Source organism: Myotis nattereri (assembly GCF_964212035.1).
Source record: "Myotis nattereri genome assembly, chromosome: X".
Classification (NCBI taxonomy): domain Eukaryota; kingdom Metazoa; phylum Chordata; class Mammalia; order Chiroptera; family Vespertilionidae; genus Myotis; species Myotis nattereri.
The window spans coordinates 1167853-1193232 of NC_138078.1; the positions used below are offsets into that span (position 1 = coordinate 1167853).

General features: G+C 47.9%; 1 protein-coding gene across 1 annotated transcript in view; it reads right to left on the reverse strand.

The window, feature by feature from the left end:
- Positions 1 to 10378: 10378 nt before the first annotated feature.
- The window catches only part of LOC308510853 (cAMP-dependent protein kinase catalytic subunit PRKX-like), a 30690-nt gene continuing 15688 nt past the window's right edge, over positions 10379 to 25380 (reverse strand). Inside the window, exons 4-9 of the mRNA XM_081080905.1 lie at positions 24110 to 24229; positions 18422 to 18517; positions 17799 to 17856; positions 15100 to 15177; positions 12739 to 12885; positions 10379 to 10973 (exon numbers count right to left, since the gene is read on the reverse strand). Coding sequence (XP_080937031.1) covers positions 12760 to 12885; positions 15100 to 15177; positions 17799 to 17856; positions 18422 to 18517; positions 24110 to 24229 — 478 coding nt within the window. The 3' untranslated portion in view covers positions 10379 to 10973; positions 12739 to 12759. The remainder of the gene's footprint in view (positions 10974 to 12738; positions 12886 to 15099; positions 15178 to 17798; positions 17857 to 18421; positions 18518 to 24109; positions 24230 to 25380) is intronic.

Sequence of the window (25380 nt, forward strand, 5' to 3'; positions counted from 1 at the left end):
AGGTCCATGCCCTTGACCAGGATTCGAACCCGGGACCCTTCACTCCACAGGCCGACGCTCTATCCACTGAGCCACACCGGCCAGGGCTGAATGATTTATTTTAAAAAATGAAAAAATTTCAAAAAGAAATATATTTTTTGGGGGGGACACCCCGTATTTTATTTTTTCTCTCTCCGGCACTGAGAGCTTCTGCTGATTCCGGGATAAAATCCAAACCCCGGGAGGAAGAGGTTTTACTTTCTGAGCAAAAAAAAAAAAAAAATAATAATAATAAAATAAAAAACAAACGCCCAGGGGTCCCGGGTGGGTTTCCGTTCGTGTCATCGTTTGAGGTTCTCGTCCGGGAAAATTCGTTTTCTCCGCCAATTGCCCCCCTGGTCCCCCCCTCTCCCGGGAGCCCCCCGTCCTTCATGAAGGAGACGCTTTGTCCCTCTCCCGTGTGAATTTCTGCATTTCTGGACGTCCACCCCGTCCGGTCGGACCGCCTTCCGGGCAAGAGGCCGGCCCGCGGAGACGGTGGCCGGGGGTGAGTCTGGGCTCCCGGGCCACGGGAGACGGGGCTGCCGCCGCCGATGCAACCACGGGAGGGCCCCGGCCGGTGTGGCTCAGTGGTTAGAGCGTCGGCCTGTGCAGACCGAAGGGTCCCGGGTTCGATTCCCGGTCAAGGGCTCCTCCCAGGCCCGGGCCCGGGTCGATGTGTCTCTGTCACATCAACGTTTCTCTCTCTGACACTAGCTCCAAACATCATTGGATTTTAGTGGGTGTGGCTCAGTGGTTAGAGCGCCGGCCCGGCGGAATGAAGGGTCCCGGGTTCGATTCCTGGTCAAGGGCTCCTCCCAGGCCGGGGCCCTGGTCGATGTGTCTCTCTCACATCAACGTTTCTCTCTGACACTCGCTCCAAACATCATTGGATTCTAGCGGGTGTGGCTCAGTGGTTAGAGCGTCGGCTTGTGCAGACGGGTCCCGGGTTCGAGTCCTGATCAAGGGCTCCTCCCAGGCCGGGGCCCTGGTCGATGTGTCTCTCTCACATCAACGTTTCTCTCTGACACTCGCTCTAAACATCATTGGATTCTAGCTGGTGTTGCTCAGTGGTTAGAGCGTCGGCCTGTGCGGACGGCAGGGTCCCGGGTTCGATTCCTGGTCAAGGGCTCCTCCCTGGCCCGGGCCCCGGTCGATGTGTCTCTCTCACATCAACGTTACTCTCTCTCTGACAGTCGCTCCAAACATCATTGGACTCCAGCTGGTGTCGCTCAGTGGTTAGAGCGTCGGCCCGGCGGACTGAAGGGTCCCGGGTTCGATTCCCGGTCAAGGGCTCCTCCCAGGCCCGGGCCCCGGTCGATGTGTCTCTCTCACATCAACGTTTCTCTCTGACACTCGCTCTAAACATCATTGGATTCTAGCTGGTGTGGCTCAGTGGTTAGAGCGTCGGCCCGGCGGACTGAAGGGTCCCGGGTTCGATTCCCGGTTGAGGGCACAGGCCCGGGCCCTGGTCGATGTGTCTCTCTCACATCAACGTTTCTCTCTCTCTGACACTCGCTCCAAACATCATTGGATTCTAGCTGGTGTGGCTCAGTGGTTAGAGCGTCGGCCCGGCGGACTGAAGGGTCCCGGGTTCGATTCCCGGTTGAGGGCACAGGCCGGGGTTGCGGGCTCCATCCCCAGTCGGGGGCGTGCAGGAGGCGGCCGGTCCATGGTTCTTCGGCCGACGCCTGACCACTGAGCCACACTGGCCAGGGCTTTGTATCTATGCTGTTATTTTTTCATCCGTTTATTGTGACCATGAAATCCTCCATAGAAGTGAGGTCACGGGACACACAGCAACGTCTCGAGTTCGATCCCAGTCGGGGCACATGACCCGGTGAATGTGTGAATGAGTGGAACAGCTAATTGATGTCTCTCTCTCTCTCTCTCTCTCCCCTTCCCTCCCTTCCCCTCTCTCTCTAAAGTCAATCAATCAATAAAAAACTTTTTTAAAAAAGGAGTCATCCAGCTGGCATGGCACAGCGGATAGAGCGTCGGCCTGCGGACTGAAGGGCCCCGGGTTCGATTCCCAGTCAAGGGCACAGGCCTGGGTTGCGGGCTCGATCCCCAGTAGGGGGCGTGCGGGAGGCGGCCGGTCCATGATTCTCTCTCATCACGGATGTTTCTCTCTCTCCTTCCCCCTCTCTCTCTGAAATCATAGATAGATAGATAGATGATAGATAGATAGATAGATAGATAGATAGATAGATAGATGATAGATGGATGGATAGATAGATAGATAGATGATAGATAGATGGATAGATAGATAGATAGATAGATAGATGATAGATAGATGGATAGATAGATAGATAGATAGATAGATAGATAGATAGATAGATAATAGATAGATAGATAGATAGATAGATAGATAGATAATAGATAGATAGATAGATGATAGATAGATGGATAGATAGATAGATAGATAGATAGATAGATAGATGATAGATAGATAGATAGATAGATGATAGATAGATGGATAGATAGATAGATAGATAGATAGATGATAGATAGATGGATAGATAGATAGATAGATAGATAGATGATAGATAGATGGATAGATAGATAGATAGATAGATAGATAGATAGATAATAGATAGATAGATAGATAGATAGATAGATAGATAGATAATAGATAGATAGATAGATGATAGATAGATGGATAGATAGATAGATAGATAGATAGATAGATAGATGATAGATAGATAGATAGATAGATGATAGATAGATGGATAGATAGATAGATAGATAGATAGATAGATGATAGATAGATACATGATAGATAGATAGATAGATGATAGATGATAGATAGGTAGATGATAGATATAGATAGATGACAGATAGATAGATGGATAGATAGATGATAGATAGATGAGTAGATAGATAGATAGATGATAGATATAGATAGATGATAGATGAGTAGATAGATAGATAGATAGATAGATAGATAGATAGATAGATGATCGTTATAGATAGATGATAGATAGATGATAGATTTGAATTGATTTGAATTTTGCGTGAGCATTAACAACAACAAAAATAAAAGCCCGATTTGACTCGGTTTATTGAACCAGTTTATCGAATCAGATTCTAATATCTGTTGCCCTTGGATGTCAATCCCTTCGATTCGATCAGCGTCACCAAGGACCAATGATGGCCCAGGGGCAGGGACCGGGAAGACCAATGGAGACCGCGGCTTTGCGTCTGTGCCAGCAGAGCCGTGGAGGCCATGGACCCGATGGGCTATTCCATACATAAACCCTAGACTGTGTCCTTTACGAATCAATAAAAAAATTACCATTTTTAATGATAAACCTCTATTTTCTATCAAAATTACTTCTTGCGTGAATTTTGGGACACCCTTTATATATATATATATATATATATACACTATATACATATCCCATGTTCAAAGGCTGTTCAATTTCAACAAAAGAGTGCGTCTGTGCCAGCAAAGCCGGGGAGGCCATGGACCTGATGTGCTATTCCGTACATAACCCTAGACTGTGTCCCTTATGAATCAATAAAAAAATTACAATTTTTAATGACAAACCTGTGTTTTCTATCAAAATGACTTCTTGCGTGAATTTTGGGACACACACACACAAACACACACACACACACATATATATATTTTAAATATATCTTATTGATTTTTTTACAGAGAGGAAGGGATTTTTTTTTTTAATAAAGGGAAGACCCATGAGCCCGGACATAAACCGAGGAGATAAATTCCATTTTGCTCTCAGCTTTCCCCCAAACACAGAGCGTCATGCGGACGTTCATTTCCGTGCCCTGTCCCTGCTGTTCGGAATAATTGGCGAGAGGAACAACAGGGGACTTCAGACCGCCGGCTCTTTGACTTTCAAATGTCGGGGATCGAAAGGGGACGCTCCTTAAAAAAAAAAACACCAAAAAAAAAAAAAATAGAATGAAATGAATAGACGTTGTATTGGGCCCTCGTGAGCTATGATAACAAGGATAGCTATGGGCCCTGGGGGTCTGTTGCTAAGCTCAGAAGTGGAGGGAAAGGTCACGGGAGGATTTATACAGGTTTTTAAATATATATACTTTTTTTTTAAAACTGATTTCAGGGGGAGGAATCGAACCCAGGACCCTCCAGTCCATAGGCCGACGGTCTATCCATTGAAAAACACCAGATAGATCTGTATGAGTTTCTTTCTTTCTTAATTTTTTTTATTTTTTATTTTGATGTCTTTATTTTTCTTTACAAATATAAATACTTTACTGGGTCTATGTATTTCTTCCATTTTCATACAAAAATCTGATCTTGGGACTTCTTTTGCTCCGAAACACAACCCTACTTGGCTGCAGGAATGTCGAGGAAACACAACATCACACACACACACGTGTGTTAAATGCATACACGTGTTTAGCCCTGGCCGGTGTGGCTCAGTGGATGGAGCGTCGGCCTGCAGACTGAAGGGTCCCGGGTTCGATTCCCGGTCAAGGGCATGTACCTTGGTTGCGGGCACATCCCCAGTGGGGGGCGTGCAGGAGGCAGCTGATCGATGTTTCTCTCTCATCGATGTTTCTAACTCTCTCTCTCCCTTCCTCTCTCTGAAATCAATAATATATATATATATCTATATATGTATACATCTGTCTATACCTATCTATATCTATCTATCTATCTATCTATCTATCTATCTATCTATCTATCTATCAATAACGTATATATTTCCTCTCTCCAGGGCGTGTCCGGCCCATCTCGCTCAGTCCTAATCGGCCGGACCCCTGGTGGTCAGTGCACGTCATAGCAAGCGGTTGAGCGGCCTTTGCATATCATTAGCATCTTACGCTTTGATTGGTTGAACGGCCAACTGGATGTCCAGACACTTAGCATATTGGGCTTTTATTATATAGGATTAAATATCAATTTGGAAGTGTTTCGCTCTATTTGGGCACATTTATTCAGCCCAGAGAGGGGGACACTTTGTAAAGTACATGATTGTCTAAACTCTAGGTTATACACCCGAAACTAATCCACAATAATATTAAATGTAAAATCAACTTGAAAAAAATTGTCCATAAAAAAAGGAAAGATAAAAAATAAAAATAGCCCAGTCAGCGTGGCTCAGTGGTTGAGCATCCACCGACCTGGGAACCAGGAGGTCATGGTTCGATTCCCGGTCAAGGGCACAGGCCCGGGTTGTGGGCTCGATCCCCAGTAGGGGGCGTGCAGGAGGCGGCCGATCCATGATTCTCTCTCATCATGGATGTTTCTCTCTCTCTCTCCGTCTCCCTTCCTCTCTGAAATCAATAAAAATGTATTTTTTTAAAAAAGTGAATGGATGAATGAATAAATCATAAATAAGTGAAAGGATGAATAAGTGAATGAATGAATAAATGACAAATAAACAAATAATAAATAATAATAAATGAATGAATAAGTGAGTGAATGAATGTGAGTGAATGAATAAAGGAATGAATGAATAAATGACAAATAAATAATAAATAATAATAATGAATGAATAAGTGAATGAATGAAGGAATGAATGAAGGAATGAATAAATGACAAATAAATAATAATAAATGAATGAATAAGTGAACGAATGAATAAGTGTATGAATGAATGAAGGAATGAATGACAAATAATAAATAATAATAAATGAATGAATAAGTGAATGAATGACTTAGTGAATGAAGGAACGAATAAATGACAAATAAACAAATAAGTAATAAATGAATGAATAAGAGAATAAGTGAATGAATGAATTAGTGAATGAATGACTAAAGGAATGAATGAATAAATGACAAACAAGTAATAAATAATAATAAATGAATGAATAAGTGAGTGAATGAATAAGTGAATGAATCAATAAGTGAATGAATGAATAAGGGAATGAATGAATAAACGAATGAATAAATGACAAATAAACAAACAATAAATAATAATAAATGAATGATTGAACGAATGAATGAGCAAATAAATAAATAATAAATAAATGACATACATAAGTAAATAAAGAAATGGGAGGAACAATAAAGAAACCAATGGACAAGGTCTGAGCGCACGAATCTCAGAACGTGAGCGAGGCCCCTGCATCACCCACTGGGCCCGTTCTCCAGGGAGCTGATGACTCTGGTGACCGGATGGGGAGCGTGAGACGGGGTGTCTGTGGGGCCACCCAGAGCTGGACGTCAGTCAGTCAGTCATTTAGGAGGAGAGCCAGGCCCTGGGGCAGCTCTCCCCAGACCTGTCGGGCCTGAGGTCAGCGGTCCGGCCCCTGCATCCTGTGGTGGGCAGGACGGGAAGCCCTGATAGCTCAGAAATGTGGGGGCTCTGACCTCAGCGACCGGCCCCTGCCGCCCGGGATCCCCGGGGAGGGAGGGAGGGAGGGCGAGGGCAGGAGAAAAAGGCAGACAGAAACCCCGAAGTTATTTCAACCCTCTGAGTGCCAATCAATATCCTAGGAACTATGCTAAAATTGCCAAGGCGTTTTTGCTGATTTTACAGCAGTTTAGGGAAAAAAATTATGCATCGCAAGTCAATGAAGTTACATATTCGAACACGTAAGGAGACCTTGGGTATATTGGTTTTCATCTGTGACATATATTGTTTGCTGATCATATAATAAAATCCTAGTAGAAAAAAAATGTGAACAAAACATATAATGTTAAAATATGGAGGGACGCCCTCCAACAATATCTCCCATGAAATCGTCATCTTCGCAGCAAGAATGGACGTGTTTAGCGAGATCATCATCGCTCATAAAAGCAGACTTAGGCCCTGACCGGTGTGGCTCAGTGGATAGAGCGTCGGCCTGCGTACTGAAGGGCCCCGGGTTCGATTCCGGTCAGGGGCATGGACCTTGGTCGCGGGCACATCCCCAGTGTGGGGCGTGCAGGAGGCAGCTGATCGATGTTTCTCTCTCATTGATATTTCTAACTCTCTCTCCCTCTCCCTTTCTCTCTGTTAAAAAATCTTGAAATATGAATGTTTCTTGGTGTAACATTATATTTAAAATCGTTTTTCTTGCAATATTAATGTTTATTGCATGTAAACATATACATATATATATACACAAAGGAAAATTAAAAGAAAAAAAAAGATTGCTAATGTTACCCTAGCTGGTGTGGCTCAGTGGTTAGAGTGTCGGCCTGGGGACTGGAGGGTCCCGGGTTCGATTCCCGGTCAAGGGCACATGCCCGGGTTGCGGGTTCGATCCCCAACAGGGGGCGTGCAGGAGGCAGCCGATCCCTGATTCTCTCTCCTCATGGATGGTTCTCTCTCTCCCTCTCCCTCCCTCTCTATCAATAAACATATATTTTTTTAAAAAATATAGAAACCAATAAAAAGTCTTAAACAAACGAAAAAAGACCGCAGGCTCCTGGGACAGACACACGCAGGCCGGCCCCAGCGTCTCCCGCCACGCACACAACCGACGAGACGGGTCAAAGGTATCAAGTTTTATTACGCAAACCTGGGGTCCACCGCGTTTATTCCATAAATTACAACAGACAGCGGTCAAACCTCCCTCGCGCGTATATACGCGTTACAGTGATTTTCATGGTGCAAGGAACCGACGGGATTTGAAACGGGGTTTGTTGTTTGTGTATTTTTTTTGTTTGGTGGTTGGTGGGTTGAGTTTTTTGTTTGTTTGTTTTTTTTCCACCAAAAATAATAGGAGCGTCCGGCAGAAGCGTGCGCAAAGGCACCCAGCGGGGTGCCTGCGGGGCCAGCGGGGCCAGGGCACAGTGAGCGCGCCGGAGAACAACGGCGAGGCAGGAAGGCGGCCCGGGGGTCGGACGGCGTCCGTCCCGTCCACGGACACACGCACACACACACACACAGGCCACGGCATTTCAGGTAACAGAGAAACGTGCACACGAACGCGCCGACGAAAGGACTGAAGACACGATCGTTGACAGAAAACCCGCATTTATACAGAATTTTCCCCGGGGACGGAGGGCCTGGAGCCTCCACCCTCAATGCAAGACCACGGGGTGCGCACAGCAAACGCGACGTGAAAACGTTCCCTGGGCGTGCGCTCCGCCTCCACTGACACACACGCACACACACACACACACACACACACACACACACACAGGGGAAGCTGTGGCCCCGCAGACACCAGGCTCACACACACACACACACACACACGCACACGTAGGGGAAGCTGTGGCCCTGCAGACACCAGGCTCACACACACACACACACACACACACACACACACACGTAGGGGAAGCTGTGGCCCTGCAGACACCAGGCTCACACACACACACACACACACACACACACACACACACACAGGGGAAGCTGTGGCCCCGCAGACACCAGGCTCACACACACACACACACACACACACACACACACGTAGGGGAAGCTGTGGCCCTGCAGACACCAGGCTCACACACACACACACACACGTAGGGGAAGCTGTGGCCCCGCAGACACCAGGCTCACACACACACACACACACACACACACACACGTAGGGGAAGCTGTGGCCCTGCAGACACCAGGCTCACACACACACACACACACACACACACACACACACACAGGGGAAGCTGTGGCCCTGCAGACACCAGGCTCACACACACACACACACACACACACACACACGTAGGGGAAGCTGTGGCCCCGCAGACACCAGGCTCACACACACACACACACACACACACACACACGTAGGGGAAGCTGTGGCCCTGCAGACACCAGGCTCACACACACACACACACACACACACACACACACACACAGGGGAAGCTGTGGCCCTGCAGACACCAGGCACACACACACACACACACACACACACACACACACACGTAGGGGAAGCTGTGGCCCCGCAGACACCAGGCTCACACACACACACACACACACACACACACACGTAGGGGAAGCTGTGGCCCCGCAGACACCAGGCTCACACACACACACACACACACACACATGTAGGGGAAGCTGTGGCCCTGCAGACACCAGGCTCACACACACACACACACACACACACACACGTAGGGGAAGCTGTGGCCCTATGGACACCAGGCTCACACACACACACACACACACACACAACACACACGTAGGAGAAGCTGTGGCCCTGCAGACACCAGGCTCACACACACACACACACACACACACGTAGGGGAAGCTGTGGCCCTGTGGACACCAGGCTCACACACACACACACACACACACACACACACACACACGTAGGGGAAGCTCTGGCCCTGCAGACACCAGGCACACACACACACACGTAGGGGAAGCTGTGGCCCTGCAGACACCAGGCTCACACACACACACACACACACGTAGGGGAAGCTGTGGCCCTGCAGACACCAGGCTCACACACACACACACACACACACACACGTAGGGGAAGCTGTGGCCCTGCAGACACCAGGCTCACACACACACACGACACACACACACACGCCAAACAGACCGTCCGAATACATTCCCCACACACCCGTTCTTGTGCTATTTCTCTGTGTTTTTGTAAGTGGACGTCACCCCCCTCAAGATGCACAAATTCGTCAGAAACTGGACTATTTTTCCTTTTTTTTTAAAATCCACCCTTAAGGATATTTTTCCATCGATATTTAGAGAGAGTGGTAGAGAGAGAAAAAGACAGAGAGAAACGTCGATGTGAGAGACACACATCGACGGGTTGCCTCCTGCACGTGTGCCCTGACCAGGGCCCGGGCCGGGGAGGAGCCTGCCACCGAGGTACGTGCCCTTGACTGGAATCGAATCCAGGACCCTTGAGTCCACACGCCGACGCTCTATCCACTGAGCCACACCGGCCAGGGCAGACACAGTGTTTTGAATGAGCAGCACCAGCCATCTCTTCGCTATAAAAGTCGTCCCACGTTCAGCTCGACTGGGGAACCCGCCACTGGCTGCAGGCGGGTCTTGACGTTTAGATGTGCGGCACGAAACGAAACGTTCTAGACACTTAGAGAAAGTTGGCTGTGGGCGGAGCTGAGGATCTCTGGGAGCGGAAGGCGGGAGGTGGACACATCGTATCTTTTTGCTGCAAAGATTTTTGCGAATTCTGCCCAGCTGACAGGCCCGGGTTGCGGGCTCCATCCCCAGTAGGGGGCGTGCGGGAGGCAGCCGGCCCATGATTCTCTCTCATCATGGATGTTTCTGTCTCTCTCTCTCTCTCTCTCTTCCTTCCTCTCTGAAATCAATACAAATATATTTAAAAAAATAATAATTAAAATAAATAAAATTCAACCGTTTCCTTCTGGTTTCAAGACCTAACGTTACCAGACAGATGGGAGGCACGAAAAGACGTTAGCGATAGAAGGCCACACACATTGGCTAAAAAATGCATAGCAGGTGATAAAAAAAATTACATATAAACGCACCCATCATCCTTTTAGGGCTTTGTTCCGAAGACCACAGATTCCTGAGGAATAGGTTTTTTTTTATTCATTTTTGCTAATCCTCAACAGAGGATATTTTCCCATTGATTTTTAGAGAGAGCAGAAGAGAGAGGGAGAGAGAGAGAAACATCGATGCGAGAGAGACGCCTCGAGGGGTTGCCTCCCGGACGAGCCCCGGGGAGGAGCCTGCCACCGAGGTCCGTGCCCTTGACCGGGAATCGAACCCGGGACCCTTCGGTCCGCAGGCCGACCCTCTATCCCCTGAGCCACACTGTCCCACACACCATCTGTGGTCATAGCCAAACACGTCCAGTTCGAGCTTGTCCAGCGGAGTCTGTGGGGAGAGGGCGAGCGAGAGGTGCACACAGTAGGACCGCACGCGAGAGGGCGCGGTCAACGCTACGACGGCTTGGGGCCCTACTGTGCGCAGGCTTCCAGTTGCTTCAATAACGCAATGTCCACACGCGTCCGGTGCCGGCCGGTCCCTTTATGTGCAGGCGGGCGAGGGGCCCCGGGGTGCAGTGTCCGGCACACCCGGGGGACGACCGACCCTTCGAGGCTGCCTGCAGGCTCCACTCCTCCCGTGTCTGGTGGGGAACGGGACACAGGACCGGGTTAGTTTCCAAGTAAGGGGGCAAAACTGTGCGATCATCTATCCTCATAAAGGGTGATATGCTAATGAGACCAGAAGACCTTCGGGACGTCCTTCCGGACAAAGCCACGGTGATGGGGACGAGGTAGAGGCGGTTAGGGGCGATCAGGCCAGGAGGAGGGGGCAGTTAGGGGCAATCAGGCCGGCAGGAGGGGGCAGTTGGGGGCGATCAGGCCGGCAGGAGGGGGCAGTTGGGGGTGATCAGGCCTGCAGGAGGGGGCAGTTAGGGACAATCAGGCCGGCAGGAGGGGGCAGTTGGGGGTGATCAGGCCTGCAGGAGGGGGCAGTTGGGGGCGATCAGGCCAGCAGGAGGGGGCAGTTGGGGGTGATCAGGCCTGCAGGAGGGGGCAGTTGGGGGTGATCAGGCCTGCAGGAGGGGGCAGTTGGGGGTGATCAGGCCTGCAGGAGGGGGCAGTTGGGGGTGATCAGGCCTGCAGGAGGGGGCAGTTGGGGGTGATCAGGCCTGCAGGAGGGGGCAGTTAGGGACAATCAGGCCGGCAGGAGGGGGCAGTTGGGGGCGATCAGGCCAGCAGGAGGGGGCAGTTGGGGGTGATCCGGCCAGGAGGAGGGGGCCGTTGGGGGCGATCAGGCCTGCAGGAGGGGGCAGTTTGGGGCGATCAGGCCAGCAGGAGGGGGCAGTTGGGGGTGATCAGGCCTGCAGGAGGGGGCAGTTGGGGGTGATCAGGCCAGCAGGGTGGGGCAGTTAGGGGCAATCAGGCCAGCAGGAGGGGGCAGTTGGGGGCGATCAGGCCGGCAGGACGGGTCAATTGGGGGCGATCAGGCCGGCAGGAGGGGGCAGTTGGGGGCGATCAGGCCGGCAGGAGGGGGCAGTTAGGAGTGATCAGGTCCGAAGTGGGGGCAACTGGGGGCGATCAGGCAGGCAGGTGAGCGGTTAGGAGCCAGCAGTTCCGAAATCTGAGAGGGACGTCCCAGATTGCAGAGGGTGCAGGCCGGGCTGAGGGTCACCCCCTCCCCCCCACCCCATGCACGAATTTTGTGCACCGGGCCTCTAGTAATAATAATAGCACCAAAGAAACAAACCATCGTTGGAATCTTTTTTTTTTTTTTTTAATGGATTTTCTGTCTTAAAAACTGAGCCCTGACTGGTCTGCTCAGTGGATAGAGCATCAGCCTGCAGACGGAAGGATCCCGGGTTCGATTCCGGCCAAGGGCATGTACCTGGGTTGCGGGCACATCCCCAGTTGGGGGTGTGCAGGAGGCAGCTGATCGATGTGTCTCTCTCATCGATGTTTCTGACTCTCTATCCCTCTCCCTTCCTCTCTGTAAAATTATCAATAAAATATATTTAAAAAAAAAATTTTTTTTGGAATAGATGGGGCTGGCATTGGTTCATCAACGCACACCCGTTTCCGGTGTCTGATGCCATCATACATCGTCTGTTTAGTGCACTAACCTCGCTGCTTTCTATTACGATTATTTTAAATCTATTTTTATTGATGTCAGAGAGGAAGGGAGAGGGAGAGAGAGAACCATCCGTGATGAGAGAGAATCACGGACCGGCCGCCTCCTGCACGCCCCCTACTGGGGATCCAGCCCGCAACCCGGGCCTGTGCCCTTGACCGGGAATCGAACCCGGGACCCTTCAGTCCTCCGGCCGACGCGCTACCCACTGAGCCACGCCAGCCGGGAATTGGCTGTTGTTACTGTTTTGTTTTAAATAATACCCCGCACAGACGCACCTGCTGGGGTGGCGGCCGCCCTCAGAAATTCTTGAAGGCCTCCAGGTCTTTGGGGGACGCCGGGGGGGCCGTGTTCCAGTCGTTCTCAGGGTACGCCTCGAAGTTGGAGGTGTCGCCCTCGCCGCGCACCTTGGGCAGGATGGGGGGCTGGGGGGGAGGGGTCGGCCGAGAGAAGGGGTGCGGTTAGATCAGATGGAGAGGGTGAGGCCGGGGGAAGGGGGGAGGGTGGGCGGGAGGTGACCGAGCAAGGACTTTGTATGCTTTTAGGCATCAGCCATGGACACAGACAATGGGGGGGTGGTGAGGGCCTGGGAAGGGGGGAGGGGGGAGGGGTGGGGGGTGGGGGTGGGCTGGAGGCGGTCAACGGGGTTAAGGAGGAGACACACACTGACCGGCCAGATGATGATGATGGCCACCCCAGCAGTCCTTCACGGACACGCCCCAAAATACTGAATATTGAAAACTCCCTAAGCAAATACTCCCAAGGGTTTATCATCATTATTATTATTATTAATTTGCGTAACTAATGCACTTCATTGGACTGATGGGGTGGTGATCATCATCTGGCCGGTCAGTGTATCATGTATCTATCCATCTGTCCATCCTATCAACTACCTGTTTATCTATCTATCCATCCATCCTATCATCTACCTATCTATCTATCTATCTATCTATCTATCTATCTATCTATCTATCTATCTATCCATCCATCCATCCTATCATCTATCTATCTATCTATCTATCTATCTATCTATCTATCTATCTATCCATCCATCCATCCTATCATCTATCTATCTATCTATCTATCTATCTATCTATCTATCTATCTATCTACCTACCTATCTATATTTGTCATCTATCTACCTGTCATCTATCTATCTATCATCTATCTATATCATCTATGTATCCATCCATCCTATCATCTATCTATGATATGGGCTGGGCTGACCCCTAGGATATGGGCTGGGCTGACCCTAGGATATGGGCGGGGCTGACCCCTACAATATGGGCTGGGCTGACCCTAGAATATGGGCGGGGCTGACCCCTAGGGTATGGGCTGGGCTGACCCCTACAATATGGGCTGGGCTGACCCTAGAATATGGGCTGGGCTGACCCCTAGGGTATGGGCTGGGCTGACCCCTAGGATATGGGCTGGGATGACCCTAGAATATGGGCTGGGCTGACCCCTAGGGTATGGGCTGGGCTGACCCCTAGGATATGGGCTGGGCTGACCCTAGGATATGGGCTGGACTGACCCTAGAATATGGGCTGGGCTGACCTCTAGGGTATGGGCTGGGCTGACCCTAGGATATGGACTGGGCTGACCCCTAGGATATGGGCTGGGCTGACCCCTAGAATATGGGCTGGGCTGACCCCTAGGATATGGGCTGGGCTGACCCTAGGATATGGGCTGGGCTGACCCCTAGGATATGGGCTGGGCTGACCCTAGGATATGGGCTGGGCTGACCCCTAGGATATGGGCTGGGCTGACCCTCAGGTATGGGCTGGGCTGACCCCTAGGATATGGGCTGGGCTGACCCTAGGATATGGGCTGGGCTGACCCCTAGGATATGGGCTGGGCTGACCCTCAGGTATGGGCTGGGCTGACCCCTAGGATATGGGCGGGGCTGACCCCTAGGATATGGGCAGGGCTGACCCCTAGGATATGGGCTGGGCTGACCCCTAGGATATGGGCTGGGCTGACCCCTAGAATATGGGCTGGGCGGACCCTAGGATACGGGCTGGGCTGACCCCTAGAATATGGGCTGGGCTGACCCTAGAATATGGGCTGGACTGACCCCTAGGATATGGGCTGGGCTGACCCCTAGGATATGGGCTGGACTGACCCCTAGAATATGGGCTGGGCTGACCCTAGAATATGGGCTGGACTGACCCCTAGAATATGGGCTGGACTGACCCCTAGGATATGGGCTGGGCTGACCCCTAGGATATGGGCTGGGCTGACCCTAGGATACGGGCTGGGCTGACCCCTAGAATATGGGCTGGGCTGACCCCTAGGATATGGGCTGCGCTGACCCTAGGATATGGGCTGGGCTGACCCTAGGATATGGGCAGGGCTGACCCCTAGGATATGGGCTGGGCTGACCCCAGAGTGTGGCCTGACCCACAGGGTGTGGTCACAGAGCTACTGGGAAATGGACCCAGCTCCCCAAGGCCCCGCAGACACCCCGCCTCCCGTCCTCCCCCCGTCTCTCTGCCTCTTCTGCGCTCGGATGGCCACGGAGCAGCCAGCGTGGTCTCGGGGAGGCCCTGAGACGGCCGGTCCGACCGTGCAGACCCATCCCGCATCCGGCATAAACCCGGGAGTCTTGGGGTCCGAGGGCAGGGGCGCCCCCGTACCTTGAGTTTCCTCTGGGGGACGGCGTCCCAGTCCACCAGGCGGAACCAGCGGTGCCTCTTTACGTCCTCGGCCCCGTTCTGTGAAAGGAAACAGGGGCCATCAGGGCACAGACCTTAACCACTTGGGAGAGAACATGTTCTAAGCAATCTCCCTGCCCGGCCGGTGTTGCTCAGTGGTTAGAGCGTCGACCTGGGAACCAGCAGGTCCCGGGTTCGATTCCCGGTCAAGGGCACAGGCCCGGGTTGCAGGCTCGATCCCCAACCAGCAGGGGGCGTGCGGGAGGCGGCCAATCGATGTGTCTCTCTCTCTCTTTGGGACCCTTCGGTCCGCAGGCGGACGCTCTATCCACTGAGCCACACCGGCCAGGGCCTGCATCATAATTTTTAAGATTTTCATCTTATTTCGCCCACAGGAAAGGACATTCTCGATTGATACAACTGCAAAAAGGAAGACATGCTGATGAATTGTTTCTACTTTTTTTTTTCTTCTAATCCTACTATGGTGGCCACTCGTCTTTTTCTTTGGGGGATAAATGTTGTCTGTCCACATCTAAGTCCAAGAAGAAATATCTGTTGGGTGTTACCTGAGTGAGGTTAAGAGAGAGCAAGAAAGACGGGGAGTTGACTCACAAGCCGTCCAAACTCTAGTAGGGATCCTAAGGTATTATGGTAGCTAGAGAGATGATAGATAGATAGATAGATAGATAGATAGATAGATAGATAGACAGATAGATTGATAGATAGATAGACAGGTCAATAGATTGAAATATAGAGGATACATGGATAGATAGATAGAAAGATAGGTCAGTAGATTGAAATATAGATGATAGATGGATAGATGGACAGATAGAAAGACAGGTCAATAGATTGAAATATAGATGATAGATGGATAGATAGATAGAAAGATAGGTCAATAGATTGAAATATAGATGATAGATGGATAGATAGATAGATAGATAGATAGATAGAAAGACAGGAAAATAGATTGAAATATAGATGATAGATGGATAGATAGATAGATAGATGGATAGATAGATAGAAAGACAGGTCAATAGATTGAAATATAGATGATAGATGGATAGATAGATAGATAGCTAGATAGAAAGACAGGTCAATAGATTGAAATATAGATGATAGATGGATAGATAGATAGATAGATAGATAGATAGATAGAAAGACAGGAAAATAGATTGAAATATAGATGATGGATAGATAGATAGGTCAATAGGCTGAAATATAGATGATAGACTGATAGATAGATACAAATACACACAGAGAGAGACAGATAGAATAACAGATAACAGAAAAAGAGATGATTACCTGGATAAATAGATAAAAATAGATGATAGATAGATAGATAGATAGATAGATAGATAGACAGATGATACATAGATAATAGGCTGATAGAGATGAAGGATGACTAGATTAATGAATTGGGTGGGTGAGTGAATAGATGATTGATATATTGATAGAAAGATAGATAGTTGATTGATAGCTAGATGATACATAGATGATAGATAGAGATGAAGAATGACTAGATTAATGAATTGGGTGGGTGAGTGAATAGATGATTGATATATTGATAGAAAGATAGATAGTAGATTGATAGCTAGATGATACATAGATGATAGATAGAGATGAAGAATGACTAGATTAATGAATTGGGTGAGTGAGTGAATAGATGATAGATAGATTGATTCATAGAAAGATAGGAGATTGACTGATAGCTAGATGATACATAGATGATAGATAGAGATGAAGGATGACTAGATTAATGAATTGAGTGGGTGGGTGAATAGATAGATAGATAGATAGATAGATAGATAGATAGATAGATAGATAGATAGATAGATGATAGAGATGAAGGGTGACTAGATTAACAAACTGAGTGAGTGGGTGAATAGATAGAACAATAGATAGATAGATAGATAGATAGATAGATAGATAGATAGATAGATAGATGTTAGATGAAGGACAGATGATAGATTGATAGATGATAGATAGATAATAGATTGATTGATAGATGATAGCTAGATAGAGATGAAGGATGACTAGATTAACAAACTGAGTGAGTGGGTGAATAGATAGAAAGATAGATGATAGACGTTAGATGACAGACATATGATAGACTGCTAGACTGATTGATAGATAGATAGATATAGGAGACTGACTGATAGATGATACATAGATGATAGAGATGAAGGATGACTAGATTAATGAACTGAGTGGTGGGTGAATAGATAGATAGATAGAGAGAGAGATAGATAGATAGATAGACAGATAGATGTTAGATGACAAATGGATGATAGTAGATTGATAGATAATAGAAAGATAAATTGATAGTAGATTGATTGATAGATAGATGATAGCTAGACAGAGATGAAGGATGAATTAGATTAACGAATTGGGTGAGTGGGTGAATAGACAGACAGACAGATAAATAGATAGATAGGCAGATAGATAGTTGACAGATAACTAATCACTTCATCGATCACCGCTGAGTAATTGGCTAGCACGGACACACGGGGAGACGGGTGCGGACCGAGGTGAATTTTGTGGGCCCAGGAACCGAGACGGAATCTGGCCGCGGATTCGACGGGACCCTGTACCCCGTCTCTCTCTCCACAGGGAAACGCTGGCGTCGACTGACAGGGACTCATCGTGAAAACCCCGTAACCCTCACGGCCACACGGTCTCACCTTCATGTTGCCCAGGCGACGCGTCCTGTCCACCACCAGCAGCTTCTTGATGAGGTCTCTGTCGGGACGAAGAGGGAAAAACATAAAAAAAAATAGACAGCCTGGCCGGCCTGGCTCCCTGGTTGAGCGTCGACCTAGAAACCAGGCGGTCCTGGGTTCGATTCCCGGCCAAGGGCACAGGCCCGGGTTGCGGACTTGAACCCCAGTAGGGGGCGTGCAGGAGGCGGCCGGTCCATGATTCTCTCTCATCATGGATGTTTCCCTCTCTCTCTCCCTCTCCCTTCCTCTCTGAAATCAATAAATATATATATATATTTAAATATATATAAAATATATATAAATATATATTTTACTTAGATATATAAATAAAATATATTTAAAAAAATAAAAGGAATGAGGTACAAGAAATATCTTTAGCAGGAAAAGACCCCCCCAAAAAAACAGGTTAACTATCATGAAAACAGAATCCAAATAATTCCGACATATCCCACTGAATAGAGCTATAGGCACATCTGCCCGAGAGATGCCTGGCGTCGGATTTTTGGGGTTTTTTTGTGGGTTTTTTTGACGCTTTAAAAAAAAATCAACGCGCCCCCAGATAGGGAGGGAACCTTGGTACTGACTTGACGTTGAAATCCAAGTATCTCGGGAAGTCGATTTTGCCGGCGAGAATCTTCTGATAGATGCCAAACGGGTTGTCGTCGAAGAACGGAGGGAAGCTGCCGGAAACATGAACACGGGTTGGTTCTCCCTGGGCCGGGGGGCTCGGGGACAAGCCGCCACGGCGAGGGGGGGGGGGGGTTCTGGCCGTGCCACGGACAGAGACACGGGTCATTTCACATGCAGCCTTTCTTTTTTTTTCTTTTGATGTCAATCCCTTCGATTCGATCAGCATCACCAAGGACCGATGACGGTCCAGAGCAGGGACAAGGAAGACCAATGGAGATCGCGGCTTTGCGTCTGTGCCAGCAGAGCCGGGGGGGCCATGGACCCGATGGGCTATTCCATCCATAAACCCTAGACTGTCTACTTTATGAATCAATAAAAAATTTACAATTTTTAAGTATAAACCTGTGTTTTCTATCAAAATTACTTCTTGCGTGAATTTTGGGACGCCCTTTATATATACACTAGAGGCCCGGTGCACAAAATTCGTGCACTGGAAGGGGGGGGGGGTTGTCCCTCAGCCCAGCCTGCACCCTCTCCAATCTGGGATGCCTCGAGGGATGGCCGACCCTGCAGGCCTCATCCCCCTCCCCCAACTGTCATCTTGTGATGACCTGGAGGTGGCCACCTTTGTGAGGGCGTGAGGGTCAATTTGCATATTTCCTCTTTATTATATGGGATACACTAGAGGCCCGGTGCACAAATTCGTGCACAACTGGGACTCAGCTGGGCCCCTGGTCGAACTCCCGGTTGAATTCCCAGTTGAGGGGACAATTTGCACATCAGCCCTGTATTATATAGGATATTTTTATTGATTTCAGACAGGAAAGGAGAGGGAAAGAGAAAGAAACATTGATGATGGGAGAGAATCATGGACTGGCTGCCTCTTGCACGCCCCCTACTGGGATGGAGCCCGCAACCCGGGCCTGTGCCCTGACCGGGAATCGAACCCTGACCTCCTGGTCCATAGGTTGACGCTCAACCACTGAGCCACGCCGGCCGGACAATGTAGAACTCTATCTATCTATCTATCTATCTATCTATCTATCTATCTGTCTATCTATCTATCTTTCTATCTATCATCTATCTATCTATCTATCTATCTATCTATCTATCTTTCTATCTATCTATCTATCTATCTATCTATCTATCTATCTTTCTATCTATCTATCTTTCTATCTATCTATCTATCTATCTATCTATCTATCTATCTATCTTTCTATCTATCTATCTATCTATCTATCTATCTATCTATCTATCTTTCTATCTATCTATCTATCTATCTATCTATCTATCTATGTATCTATCTATCTATCTATCTATCTATCTATCTATCATCTATCTCTGTATCTATCTATCTCTATGTATCTATCTATCCATCTATCATCTATCTATCTATCATCTATTATCTATCTCTATCTATCATCTATTAACTATCTCTATCTATCAATCTTCTATTTATCTCTATCTATCTATGTATCACCTAAATTAATTTTTATTGATCTCAGAGAGGAAGGGAGAAGGAGAGAGAGAAACATCCATGATGAGAGAGAATCATGGACCGGCTGCCTCCTGCACGCCCCCTACTGGGATCGAGTCTGCAACCCGGGCCTGTGCCCTTGACCGGGAATCGAACCCGGGACCCTTCAGTCCGCAGGCTGACACTCTATCCACTGAGCCACACCAGCCAGGGCAACGCAAATATTCTTGAAGCAAAATGTCCCCAAGTCAGAATCTGAGGGTGACAAAGAACTTGAAGAATGAAGGGGGCGTGCAGGAGGCAGCCGATCCATGATTCTCTCCCATCTTTGATGTTTCTGACTCTCTCTCTCCCTCTCCCTTCCTCTCTGAAATCAATAAATTAAAAACAAAAAAAAAGAGAGAACAGTTTTGGTCAGAGTGTGTCAGTAGTAAGAGCATCCGCTGACATCAATAAAAACATTTTTAAAAAACAAAGAAACCTCATAAAAACAAACCCATGAACTCCTTCTATTTAGGAATCACTGGTCTCTGGGATTCAATTATTGTTGGGGCGACACTGCCCCCTAGTGGTCATTACGGGAGGAACGTATGCCTCAGGCCTCGTATCAGAACCTGACCCATCCACATTGGAGGGGTCGCCTCAGACCGTCGGGAGACACATCTATAATCACATATTGATTTTGTGATTGATCGCTGTGCTTTCATGATGTTCCATGTGTCACCATGGAAATCCATCCTGCAGATCAGACGTTTCCATGACGACTCGTAACAGCAGCCACATGACAGCGATGACGCAGCCACGAGAATAATGTTATGGTTGGGGGTCCCCACGGCATGGGGAGCTGCATTCAAGGGTCGCGGGGTCAGGAAGGTTGAGAATTGCTGAGATAGATGATAGATATATAATAGATAGATAGATAGATAATAGATAGATAGATAGATAGATAGATAACAGATAGATAGATAGATAGATAGATAGATAGATAGATGATAGATAGATGATAGATATATAATAGACATATAATAGATAGATCAATAGATGATAGATAGATATATACATAATAGATAGATAGATCAATAGATGACAGATAGATATATAATGGATAGATAGATAGATAGATAGATAGATAGATAGATAATAGATGATAGATATATAATAGATAGATATATAATAGATCGATAGATGACAGATAGATATAATATAGATAGATAGATGATAGATATATAATAGATAGACAAATCGATAGATAGATGATAGATAGATAGATATATAATAGGTAGATAGATAGATGATAGATAGACAAATAGATGATAGACAGATAGATAGATGATAGATAGACAAATAGATAGATAGATAGATAGATAGATAGATAGATAGATAGATAGATAATAGATAGGTAGATGATAGATAGATAGATAATAGGTAGATAGACAAATAGATAGATGATAGATAGATAGATAGACAAATAGATGATAGATAGATAGATAGATAGATATATAATAGATGATAGATAGATAGATAGATAGATAGACAGACAGACAGATAGATAGATAGATATAGATAGATAGATAGATAGATAGATAGATAGATAGATAGATAGATATAGATAGGTGATAGAGAGATAGATGATAGATAGACAGATAGATAGATAAATAGATAGATAGATAATAGATAGGTAGATGATAGATAGATAATAGGTAGATAGACAAATAGATAGATAATAGATAGATAGATAGATAGATAGATAGATAGATAGATGATAGATGATAGACAGATGACAAGTGCCAAGCACAAAGCGCCGGGCTGTGCAAACACTGGGGGACGGTGTCGAGTAAAACCTCATCTGGGAACGTCCTGTCGGCGGCGTTGGCAGCCCTGGTTCTCAAAGTGGGGTCCCAGGGAACCCCGGGGTTCCTCGTGGCCGTGCTGGGATTTTTTTTTTTTTTGTGAGACCATTTCTATTTTTTTAATTTTTTTCCTGACTCCAAATCCTGAAAGTGGAAGGAAGCACCTTCTCCCTGTTCCTCCACCAGAACAACATTATCGTACCAGGCAGGCTACCCTCCAGAGCGGAATATCTAATGGCCTGGCAGGAGGCCGCTGGATGGGAGGGAGGTGGGCGAAAACATGAAACCAAGACCCACACACTTCTCGCTGAATGTGTTCCATTCTAGGAAAGACAGTTATTTTTCCATTAAAAACATTTTTTTTAATAAAATATATTTTTTACTGATTTCAGAGAGGAAGGAAGAGGGAGAGAGAGAAATATCCATGATGAGAGAGAATGATGGACCGGCCGCCTCCTGCACGCCCCCCACACTGGGGATCGAGCCCGCAACCCGGGCCTGTGCCCTTGACCGGGAATCGAACCCGGGACCCTTTAGTCCGCAGGCCGACGCTCTATCCACTTGGAAACACCAGCTAGAACATTCCATTAAAATGTTATTTGTGCTCATCCTTAGTGAGACTATTATAATTTTAAGTAAATATATATATACATAATTGCAGCCGAATAGCATATCAGATTATAATTATATCACTTCCCTTTCTATTCTTATGCTAATAGATTAGAAGTACTCTATTTTCTAATAGCAGAGGTTCTCATATTATAATGTATAGTATTCCTTAATGATAATATAGGAATGTAATTATAATGTATAGTATTCCTTAAGGATAATTCCTTATAATAATGACTTATATAGTAACCCTACTATAATTTTAATACATTCTAATGCTACTCTAACAATTTTCTATTACAGTCTGTGAATATTATGCTCCACAATGTACCGCGTTATAATATTGCATTTACTAATAATGTCGCAAAATAGGATATTCTGTATTATTATATCCTACCCTAATAATAAAACGATAAGGGGAAAACACGGGAATCTCATTCTATTTAAAGACCGCTGGGCTCTAGCCAGTGTGCCCCATTGGACAGAGTGTCGGCTTGTGGACTGGAGGGTCCCGGGTTCGATTCCCGGTCAAGGGCACACGCCCGGGTTGCGGGCTCCGTCCCCAGTAGCGGGCGTGCGGGAGCAGTCGGTCCATGATTCTCTCTTATCATGGATGTTTCCCTCCCTCCCTCCCTTTCTCTCTCTCTCTCTCTCTCTCTCTCTCTCTCTCTCTCTCTCTCTCTCCTCCCGCCCCGTCTTCCTCTCTGAAATCAATGGCATATATTTAATAAACAAATATTTTAAGATCACGGTTCCCCAGGATTCAATTTTCATCAGGCAACACTGCCCCCTAGTGGACACTCCAGGAATAAATCGAGCTGCAGGCCTCTTAGCAACACTGCCCCCTAATGGTCACTCCAGGAATAAATCGAGCAGCAGGCCTCTTAGCAACACTGCCCCCTGGTGGTCACTCCAGTAGGAAATCGAGCAGCAGGCCTCTTAGCAACACTGCCCCCTGGTGGTCACTCCAGTAGGAAATCGAGCATCAGGCCTCCTAGCAACACTGCCCCCTGGTGGTCACTCCAGGAGGAAATCGAGCTGCAGGCCTCTTAGCAACACTGCCCCCTAGTGGTCACTCCAGGAGGAAATCGAGCTGGCGGCCTCCTAGCAACACTGCCCCCTGGTGGTCACTCCAGGAGGAAATCGAGCTGCAGGCCTCCTAGCAACACTGCCCCCTGGTGGTCACTCCTTAAGGAAATCGAGCTGCAGGCCTCTTAGCAACACTGCCCCCTGGTGGTCACTCCAGGAGGAAATCGAGCTGCAGGCCTCTTAGCAACACTGCCCCCTAATGGTCACTCCAGGAATAAATCGAGCTGCAGGCCTCTTAGCAACACTGCCCCCTAGTGGTGATTCCAAGAGGAAATTTAGCTGCAAACCTCTAAGCAACACTGCCCCCTAGTGGTGATTCCAGGAGGAAATCGAGCTGCAAACCTCGTAGCAACACTGCCCCCTAGTGGTGATTCCAGGAGGAAATCGTGCTGCAAACACTTAGCAACACTGCCCCCTACTGGACACTCCAGGAATAAATCGAGCTGCGGGCCTATTATAGGAAGCTGATCAATACCGTACCTATTTAGGGAAATGGCAGTGAGAATCGCACCCCAGAAATTTTCAGAGTGCCCTCGGGGCTAAGGGATCGGGCCAAGGGAGCAGGGGACGGGAGCCTGGGAGGGGATGGTCCGATTTTCCCAGCATCCCTTACTCACCCCGAAAGCATCTCGAAGACGAGGATGCCCAGCGCCCACCAGTCCACCGCGCGGCCGTGGCCCTTGCTCTGAATGACTTCGGGGGCCAGGTATTCGGGGGTCCCACAGAGGGTCCAGGTCCTGGGGGGGGGGGGAGAAGACGGAACCATGAAAACTCATCTGGGCTTGGCGAGGGGTGAGTCCGTTGGTGACAAAGGGTGTCCCAAAATTCACGCAAGAAGTCATTTTGATGGAAAACGCAGGTTTATCAGTAAAAACTGTAAATTTTTTATGGATTCGTAAAGCAGACAGTCTAGGGTTTATGGATGGAATAGCACATCGGGTCCATGGCCTCCCCGGCTTTGCTGGCACAGACGCAAAGCCGCGGTCTCCATGGGTCTTCCCTGTCCCTGCTCCTGGGCCGTCATTGGTCCTTGGTGATGGTGATCGAATCGAAGGGATTGACATCCAAGGGCAGCAGATATTAGAGTCCGATTTAATCAATCAAGTATAATCAGGAATTTATGTTTTGTTGTTGTTGTTAATGCTCATGCAGAATTCAAATCTTGCGTGAATTCTGGGACACCCTTTATATTGGCTCCGAAAGGGGGAGCCGGCTGGTCAACCTCCCACAGTCCGTACCTCCATCCGGCTGGCCCTGGGCAGGCCAAGGGACCGCACCCATGTATGAATTCGTGCACCGGGCCTCTAGTATAAAATAATAGAGAGCCCTGGCTGGTGTGGCTCAGTGGACAGAGCGTCGGCCTGCGGGCTGAAGGGTCCCGGGTTCGATTCCCGGTCAAGGGCACATGCCCGGGTTATAGGCTCGATCCCCAGTCGGGGGCGTGCGGGAGGCAGCCGATCCGTGAATCTCTCTCATCGTGGGTGTTTCTATCCATCTCTCTCTTCCTCTCCCTTCTGCTCTGAAATCAATCAAAAAAATATATTTTTTTAAAAATAGAAGCCTTGATGATATATCTGACCACACCTGAAACTAATATAAAATAATAGCGAATGCCCACGGTCATTGAAAAGGGAAAAAAAACAAAATTTCATTGAATGAGGTGCATGTTTCGATATTATATATTTTTGATTTTTTTAAGATTTTAATATATTTCTTTAAATTTATTTCAGAGAGGGAGAGGGAGAGAGAGAGAAAGAGAAACATCCGTGATGAGAGAGAATCATCGATCAGCTGCCTCCTGCACGCCCTCTATTGGGGATCGAACCCACAACCCGTGCATGTGCCTTTGGCATCGAACCCGCCAACCCAGCAGTCCGCAGGCCGATGC